Source organism: Puntigrus tetrazona, chromosome 2, assembly GCF_018831695.1.
Source record: "Puntigrus tetrazona isolate hp1 chromosome 2, ASM1883169v1, whole genome shotgun sequence".
Lineage (NCBI taxonomy): Eukaryota > Metazoa > Chordata > Actinopteri > Cypriniformes > Cyprinidae > Puntigrus > Puntigrus tetrazona.
In genome coordinates, this window is record NC_056700.1 from 9,552,949 (window position 1) to 9,562,257 (window position 9,309).

Below are 9,309 nucleotides of genomic sequence, written 5' to 3' on the forward strand. Positions count from 1 at the left end.
TGAAATAAATATTTATTCATCTACCAAATATTCATTGATTCAGATGTAATATTATGATAGTGCTATATTATTATAATTATTTTACCATGCTATGATTTTAACAACAAGAAATAATTTCTACACTGAAGAGTATCTATCTTAAACTTGACTACAAACTATGGTAACATTTGTTATCAGTATGCTACGAAGCAGTCTCGCAGTCTGATGACCGCTGCTGTTTTTTTTTCCGGAGGTCTCTGGGTGACCTCAGCTGTCAGTAGGGCACAAGCCTGCGAATGCCCCACCTCACACACACCCTAAATATCTAAAAGCATGTGTCATTTGAGCAGGAAGCAGAAAGTGTGACAGATGCTACCGCAGGGAGGCTTGTGTCATTTCGTTTTACATTCGCGGCGTCTGTCCTGAACTCAAAGTGTACGTTCTCAAATGTCAGGCCTAAATGTTTGTATTTTGTACTCTTTTGTCGAATTGTCCACATTTTTGGAGTAAATAAAAATGGCCGTTGAAGGATAGCGTCGTAAAGGATGACAGCCAGAGCTGGGAAGTTCATAAAAGACCTCGGCATTCTTCATTCTCTTCATTAGATGCAGCAGAAGGAATGTCCCGTCCTGCTGCGGGTCTCATTTTCTACGGCTAGTGTGAATAAACAGAAGCATGCATGTAGGAAGGTCTGACACTTGACTGCAGCTTGTGAGTCGCCTCACGTCAAAATGATTTGCGACACTGTTTTTCTCTACTCAGAAAGCAGCTCTGGAGCAGGCTAGCTTAATGGGGTTTTGAGTGAAGAGACTAAATCCCTGCAAAAAGAAAAATAAATAAAAAAAGAAAAATCATATTAAACTGAACTATACTAAAAGAACAGCTTGCCAGTGATACATCCTGTTGTATCAGTCAAAGAAAATATCTTTATATATATTTGGATTTTAGTCAGAACTCTCTTTTGTTGTAGTTCCTATGTTTTTATTAATGTTTAACTAGTGTTAATTAATTAAACGTATTAATTAATTTTACTTACTTTAATTTAATTTAATAACCGCTGTGTTAAACAATTATCCGGTGCATTAATTAATTTTTTTTTTTTTTTTTTTTTTTTTTGTGTGTGTGTGTGTGTGTGTGTTTGTTTTCTTCCAAGACAATGCAATGCAGTCCAGATATAACAAACACAGAGGCATAAATTATCACAAGCTTTAAAGGGTGCGGGCTGTCGTCGTTCACCGATGAGACTACAGAGACAGAATAACTGAAGAAGCTCCCTGGCATTTCATTGGCTCAAACGAGGACTGCGAGTCTTGCCTACAGCACCTGCGCGCGCCTAAATGCGAGCCGCTCGACGGCTGCGCGTGAACTCACAAAACCCTCATGGATATCCGATCGTCTTCAGCCGCCCGGTAAGTGTTTTTTTTTTTACTTTTGTTAGTGAGGACAGAAGTACAGGATAGCGTGAAGGCCAATTAACCGATCGAATAACCTGCAGAAGATTTGTTCAAAGTTTTGTAGAGTTTTTTTGCGCGTGAATCGATGGTCTCGGCTCATCTTCAAATGTCATTGAGGCTGGAGAAACCTGTAGTCACTTTCTATGGATTGGATGATATTTAGTTTAGGAAAAGTGTGGGTTTAAACTTTCGCCTATTACTTTAAGAAGTCATTAAAAAGAGTTTGGCATTAAAATATTCGGTGACATTTTAAAACTTAATTTCATAGCAGCTCACGCGCGCGAACACACCTTGCACGCTCATGAAATTGTAACGGACCGTTGTTTTTCATATATGCAGGAGTTTTGGGTGAAATAATAGAGAATGGTTCTACTTTGTATAGTTTTATAAGCTATATTTATAGTCTAAATCTAATAAGTGTACAATCCAATTCCTGGATGTTTGTCCAGTCCGAATATTGTTATGGGAGCAGATGCCACAAGAGATTTACATCTTAACTGATCAGATTAGAGGAGATTAGAGAGAAACTTCCTCTAGGATAAAACTGACAGGAAAACTGACCATGTGCAAAGAGAGGCCTGCAAAGCATGTTGCGTTCCACCCCAGAAACGTCTTACCAAGTAAGATTTTATCTGCCAATCAGCTTGCTAAAATAGTTTTGAATCTGTTCTTAATTCTTGTGCCTTTTTCACTGTAATTAAAATGCAATGCAATCTGGTTAAATTTGCATGAGATCTACTGGGTTTTAGACCTTGCCCTCACCGTGTAATTTTTCAAAAACAGGGTATTTATCAATAATCTAATTTATTCCTCATTTTATTATTCCACTTTGGTTTTGCAGTTTTTTTATCAGGCCCTTATACGTATTTATTTCAGAAATGTATTTGCATTGAGGATAAAAGCGGCCCAATGGTTTGGTGTGCCACTGTGTCAGATTTATTAGGCAATGTACCCCTGGGTGGGCTTGTTATTTTTAGATTGATCCTGAGTCTTCTGGAATTCTGGGGTTTACGAAACTCATCCACAGATCTGTAGATGATCATTTATTATGAGTTGAAAATATCATTGGGATGAAATTAAATGACGTCTCTCCTGGAAACATTTTTATACAGTAATTTTATATGCATTATTACCCTCAGGCAAACGCTAACTACCCTGGACAGTTATATAGTATGTTAATGATCCGCGCGGCGTGCGGCCTTATATCTAAAGCAGATGAGCATGGTCATGTTGAGTCAGCACTGGATACTGTCTATGTATGAAACACGGACAGAGACAGGAAGTCTGGAGTCGGTCTCACATTTCTTGGGAGAAAAAAAAAAAACAGCCTGGGGACCCACAGACACCAGCCCTGCTTTCACTTTAACATGACAGTGTTAGTCTTCAAGACAAGTACTTGTGTTGCTCTGAAACTGAAGCATCTTCAGCAAAGACGTGACTGAAAGAAGTAGATGGTAGAGCGAAAGAAGACGAGGTTAATTAAATATGATAGCCCATTGCAATGTTTTCTGTCATTGTCTGAAGCGCTGATGCTTTCATAGCTTTGCTTGTGTTTCACATTCCTGCTTTACAGCTGATGTGACAATCAGAGGAGGTCGCATCTGGCCTATCGTAAGAGATACGGGAAAACAATCAAACTGGAAATTGGGTGAATGAAGCACAAAGCTACTTCAAGGGGCAAGTTCTAGCCTAAGGCCTTACTTGGATGTCTATGAAACCTGGCAGTGTCTACAAGGGGTCACCCACTCAGACACGGGCAACCAAACCCTGTCAGGCAGATTATTTATGGTGCATCGCAGAGACTGTTTTACCACTGCTGCTATTCGTGGAACCGCAGCGATCTTTAGAAAGCAGGAAGCAAGTGGCGATGAATGGACATTAAATCAAGTAGCCAAATATCAGTGTCACTGTATGGAGTTTGACCTACATGTCACCCAACAGCCCTTTGAGACTTTAGACAGATGTCAAAATACAGCCCTAATAGTATTAGTGATGATTTTATAATGTCATATAAAGGATAAATGTTTCTTTTTTTTATTCTCCAGAGGCAGGATGGAAGAAGCAGAACTCTTAAAGGAGCGCCTCCAAGCTATTACGGTAACCACATGGGATTATCTACTTATTCTGTGATTTACAACAACTGCATTGAAACCGCTTGCATAGCTATGCTAGTTCTGTGCCTCTGTATAAATGTTTGGGGTTTTTTTCACAGAGTAAGAAAAAAATTCAAGAGGAAATTGCTCACAAACGGCTTGAGATTGACAGGGAGAAACTAAAGCTTCAACATGTCAAGGTACCTTCTCGAAGTTAGAAGTATAGTTTCCTGTTCATCAGCATTTTACTAAACCGTTATGGTGTGGGATTTGAAGCATCTCTGTATGTATTTCGTAGAAAAGATCCATGAGAGATCTGTGGCTCATGGATGGGATGAACAGCAGTAATGCGGAGGAAACGCAAAAAGCTACTGAAGATGCGCAACAAACTAAACACCTCAAGAGCACCATACATCGGTGAGATGAAAGAATAAAGCTACATTTGATTATTGTAGCATTATTTACACTTTTAGTCCACTGACTGTAATCTAAACCATTTTGCTTTTTTATGATTTCCAGTTAATTTATTGAGATACTGACAGATCTTGCATGCGAATCGTTTTGAACTTTGTGTTAAGAGTTCGTTCTCTTAAAGGTCTTTTGTATTCAACTGCAGGACTGGTGTGATGTTTCTTAGCTAATGTCATTTGCCCTGTGGTGGCGTAATGAAATCTATTAGAGTGAAGTATGAGGCAAGAGATGTGCAATGCATTATAAGTGCATTGCATTGTAGTAGCAATGAAGTCAGTGAAGGATGCTAAAAAAAGCTGCTCTATTGTCCTTGAAAGGCTGCTACATACAGGTCCACCTAAGCACAGATATTGCTGATGTTTTCATTCTTAGATAGTGTGTTAAATGTCTCAGAGACATCAATCAGACTGATGATTGATTCAGACATATGAGTACATTCAAATGTCTGTTATTGAATATTTGTTTATATTGCTTTTAACAATTCATTGCTTCTTGGTTGTCTAGCATGTCTGTGTAGCAAAAAGTGCAAACAAAGTGACAGGTGCTTTGTCAGAGATGGCACTCTTGTGTGACTTGACACGGTAATTGAGGGCAATCTGTGTGTGTGCGTGCGTGTGTGTGCGTGCGTGAGTGTGTGTGCGTGTGTGTGTGCGTGTGTGCCAGGAGAACTCCAGAGGACTGCATATTTAGAAAGTCTTACTTAAACCATTATTGTAACAAATTCTCCGTAGGATAGAGAAAGAGATCGAAGCGTTGGAGAGAGAAGAAATGAACATCTCAACAAATGAGGGGCTGATTCTGAAGAGGCTCAAAGCCATTGAAAAGTCTCCAGAGGACATCATTAAGGTACACACCGCTTTTAATGTGGTTAATTAATTAATTAAAATGATCAGAAACTGTGCTTTTTGCTTTAATGAACTATATAGTCTTCACTATGGGATGTGGTTCTGTTTGTATCTTCTCAGGCAGTGAATGCAGATTTCACATCAGGTAAATGCTGTAAAACTACCAGCATATTGTTGCATTGAATTTGTCATAATTATTCATATTTTCACTGTTTTTGCAGAGCCCATCTATATTCATTCAACAATTCCAAACATGCAAACGCTTAGCACATCCTTATTAAATCAGAGGAAGAAACAAGACCTGGAAACCGAAGCTAAAACTGACCAAGCCAAACCTGGTAAAATTAAAGAATACCACATACTGTTTTCCATATTTTTTTATTATTTAAAACCGCAAAATAAATCTTTTATACTGGATTTTCCAAACTGGGGTTAACAAATCCCTGGGGGTTCATGAGATGCTTAAAGCTACGCTCTGTAACTTTTGGCGCTCTGGCTGTTAATAAACTGCATGCGTCTTGTGCAAGAAGATTAAGATAATATAATATTAGGTGTCCATCAACCAAAACCATATAAGCAGTTTTTGGGTGTATTTTAAGTTTGCAGTTAAGATTGAAAGGTTTGGATGGCAAACTAAATTTTGTAACGTAATTACAAAAAATGTAGCTGTAATTAGTTAAAGTTACTGAGAAAAAAATGTGTGATTTAAATTACAGTTACTTATGAAAGTATTAACCGTTGTAAAGGAGGTTAATTTTCACACGCATACACAGACATACATATTGTACTCGATATTGATTTCTTTCCCAAATTGCATTGATTGCTCTAAAATATGAGACACCATTGTTTTAGGATTAGGACAGAGGACAAAAAAAGCATCTCAAATTAAAAGTCAGATTTTTTTGGTTTCTTTTCAAATTAAATTTATTATAATCACAGTTCAAGTGATGAAGGATTTCAGCACTGTAAGGAGCTTTAAATTTTTGAAAATGATTAACAGTTGAAAATATTAGAAACTTGTAAAGGTTATGAAAAAGTAACCAAATGTAATCAGTTACATTTAATAAAGTCATTAAACTAGTTACTCTTTTAATATCAATAGCTCTTCAAATATCTCAATTAACTCTTAATCTGTAACCTAATACATTTCCAAAGTACATTCCCAACGCTGGTAATACATTACGCAGTTTCCATTTATCTCTTACAGCTATGTTTGCCATGGAAATCAACGTTCAGAAGGACTTGCGCACAGGTGAAAGCCAAGTCCTCTCCACCTCCACCATTTCTCCCCAAGAGCTCCAGCAGAAGGGCATCAAAGTCTACGACGATGGCAGGAAGTCTGTCTACGCCCTGCGTACGGACGGCCTCCAGCCCGGTGCGAACGGAGTGGATGAACTGAGTCCCACTGAGGTCGAGGAGCTGCTGAGACAGGCATCTGAGAAGAAGAAGAGATCCAATCAGGTTCAGGTTCCCTACAACCTCTCCCACGAGGCCAGCGAAACCAGAGAGAGCCACAAATCCAACGGAAACCAAGACCCATACAGCGTTGACTTATCGGCGTGGCCTGAGCTCGTGTACAATGATGGCGTGTGCTATCCAGAGGACGTGGGACATGGGCTTCCTCTCCTGCCGATGCCTAATTATAACGACAGACCAGAAGAATACTATCACAACAGAGGAGAAAGACACACGCGTGGACAATATTACAACCAAAGAGAGAACCACAAGGGAATGCGACTTCTGGATTGTGACATCAGAAACCACAGCCCGTGTTCGGCCTACTCCGAGGACTCCAAACTCAGCGTCCTGAACGCCATGCCATCGGACGAGCCCGTCACCATGATCTTCATGGGATACCAGAACGCCGAAGATGACAGCCAGAGCTACGAGGGCTCGATTCGGGCAGAGCTGGTGATCATTGGAGACGGTGAAGATGAAGCGAGCAAGAGCTTCAACACCCAACAAAACTCCAGTCCCAGCAACGCCTGCTCTGCGGGACGGAAGGGCAAAAGAGACGGCACGGAGGACCCATCCGCTACAGGTACCCCAAAGATTAAAAAGGTCAAAAGGAGACACAAGCCCTGCTGTGTGTTGATGTAGCTTCACTAACACTATATCAGCTCTTCTGTGATGCAGCTTCTCACCAGACTGGCTTCTCTCGCTCTGCATGCTGGACACTGCTGTCTTACTGCTGTGGTTTTCCGTTTTTCAGTGTCTTAACAAATTGCTTTCTATCTATCTATCTGTTTTTGGTATTTGCTTATGTTGTCTGACAATGCACATTTTTGTATATGTGTAGCTTTAGAGCAGGGGTCTTCAACTGGCAATACTGCATTGACTTTTGTCGGAAGAAACTGTTAACAAAAAAACAATGCTGAAGTGTTTTCTATATACGCTAGTGTTGAAATGGTGGAGGTCACGTGACTATTTTCTGTTTTAAGATATTTTAGAATATCATTTATTTTGCAACAAATGCTGATCTTATTCAGAATTATTTTCTGAACATAAAGTAAAAAAAAAAAAACAGCAATTAAAACACAAATCTTTTGTAACCAAAAGGTCTTGCTGTTATATAATTTATTATATTATATTATTATAAATATAATAAATAATAATTATTTAATTTGAACAAAGAAAATTTTTGACTTTTAAGCAGTGGTGCCTCCCGTATTAAAGGGATAGTTCACCTAAAAATGAAAATTGTTTTATTAATTACTCACCGTCATGTCCAAACTCCGAAGATGCACAAAGGTCTTACAAGTAAATTTTTTGGGTGAACCATCCCTTTATTTTTTGGGTGAACCATCCCTTTAAGATGTATATTGTTGTACACAAGTGTGATCAGTACTGACTTGTAATGAATGTACAGTGTAAGCATCATAGGTATACAAATTAATTCTGTAGGGCCTATATAGGCTACATGTCATTCTATTAAATCTGACAAATGTGTTTATATCCTTGGCAAAGTTGAAGACCCCTGATTTAAAGCTGTACCTCCCTCTAGTGGTGAAAGAATGGAAATTCACATCTCTTTCAAAATGATTCCCGCAATATGCACTCTTTTATTTGCACCTGCCAAACTTTCTATGCTATTTCTTTTGACATTTTGTTAACTGTGCTCTCGGCACTTTCAATGATTAGCATGATTGCACGCAATCTTCCGTGACACGTACAGACATGCTTTACGGCGTAGATCGTGCTTCTTTTGTCAAGCATCCTTTTCTTTCGCTTGGACTTCATGTATAAGGGCGTTCTGTGTGTTACAGATTAACTTTTTAATAAAACGGACTGAATGAGTCTTTTTTATTATTATTGTTATTATTCTGATAAGTTACTTTTTTATTTATTTTTGTCAAGGCAAGTGTGTTTTTCATCCAATATTTATAATTATAATATAATTTCAGTTTTATTTTAATGAACAAAGTAAGATCAGCTGACAATATAATGTTATTATTCCCACGGAACACAAAGGAGCTCAAAAGGAGCCATCGCCACTGTAACAGTTATATTGCAAGAGCTTCACGGCGTTTTGAAACGTTCTTTTGTGTTCCACAGGAAACGTAACGGCACACAAATTTCAAAAGTCACGATTAAATATTATTTTTTGAGCCATCTATTCCTTTAATGCTGAAAACCAGACTGATTACGAGGTCACCACCCACACAAATGTTGCATGAAAAGATCAATGAGTCACTTTTGACGTCCCACTGACTTAGCCATTATACTGTATATTTTGCTGCTATAAACTTAATGTGAATGATGTGAATGGGGGACGCACTCCCACACATGACCCCCTCTCGGTCATCTCAGTCCTGTCAATCATCTTCAGAAACAAACGCACACGCTCTAGTGGTGGGCAGATAATTTGCTGCGCACGTCTTCCAACCTTAAGAGGCTTTTAAGAATGCTGGGTCGTGTGCTGAAACACTCTTATATAATCAATCTCGGGGATTATATAAATGGGGATAGCTTGTTTCTAAGGACAAATGTCTTTATAGCTGGAGTTTATTAAGATTACCCTCTGCTCGGATTAATGGTTGAGACGGTGGAACGCTTCTCGGTGCTATCGGTGAAAATGCTGGATCCGGGCACGTCCGTGCCGTCCGCTAACTTGTGTTTAGTCGGGAGAATGTAATTGAGCGGCTCAATCAATGTCTTTTCTCTCATGCTCCCTACAGCATTACAGATACGGATGGAGAAACTGGGCCAAACTGCGTAGCACGCACATTTTGCGTAAGTCACACTCTGGGAACCCCGAGACTGTTTTGCGTGATTGTCCAGAGAGGCCGGAGAGACAAGAAACACGAGCCAGCATCTCAGAGGAGTCTTCTGAATGTGAAATGAGGATGTGTCATTAACAATAATATTTCAGTAATCTTTACGTTTTTTTTTTTTATTCCTATACATGATTTAAGTGCATTTTTAATGACAATAGTGGTGGAATAAAATAAATGGTGCCTTTATTAA

General features: G+C 39.0%; 1 protein-coding gene across 2 annotated transcripts; it reads left to right on the plus strand.

Moving 5' to 3' along the window:
- Positions 1-1,282: 1,282 nt before the first annotated feature.
- Positions 1,283-9,289, plus strand: palmda (palmdelphin a). Of its 2 annotated transcripts, XM_043219866.1 has the most exons (9): positions 1,283-1,388; positions 3,479-3,530; positions 3,646-3,726; positions 3,825-3,943; positions 4,729-4,843; positions 4,963-4,987; positions 5,064-5,180; positions 6,050-6,883; positions 9,021-9,289. In XM_043219866.1, the coding sequence occupies exons 1-9, from the start codon at positions 1,360-1,362 to the stop codon at positions 9,059-9,061; spliced, it is 1,413 nt and encodes a 470-aa protein (XP_043075801.1). In that variant the 5' UTR covers positions 1,283-1,359; the 3' UTR covers positions 9,062-9,289. The 2 variants fall into 2 exon arrangements, with proteins under 2 accessions (XP_043075801.1, XP_043075794.1); XM_043219859.1 differs by lacking the exon at positions 9,021-9,289 and having other exon boundaries at positions 6,050-6,942.
- Positions 9,290-9,309: the final 20 nt, after the last annotated feature.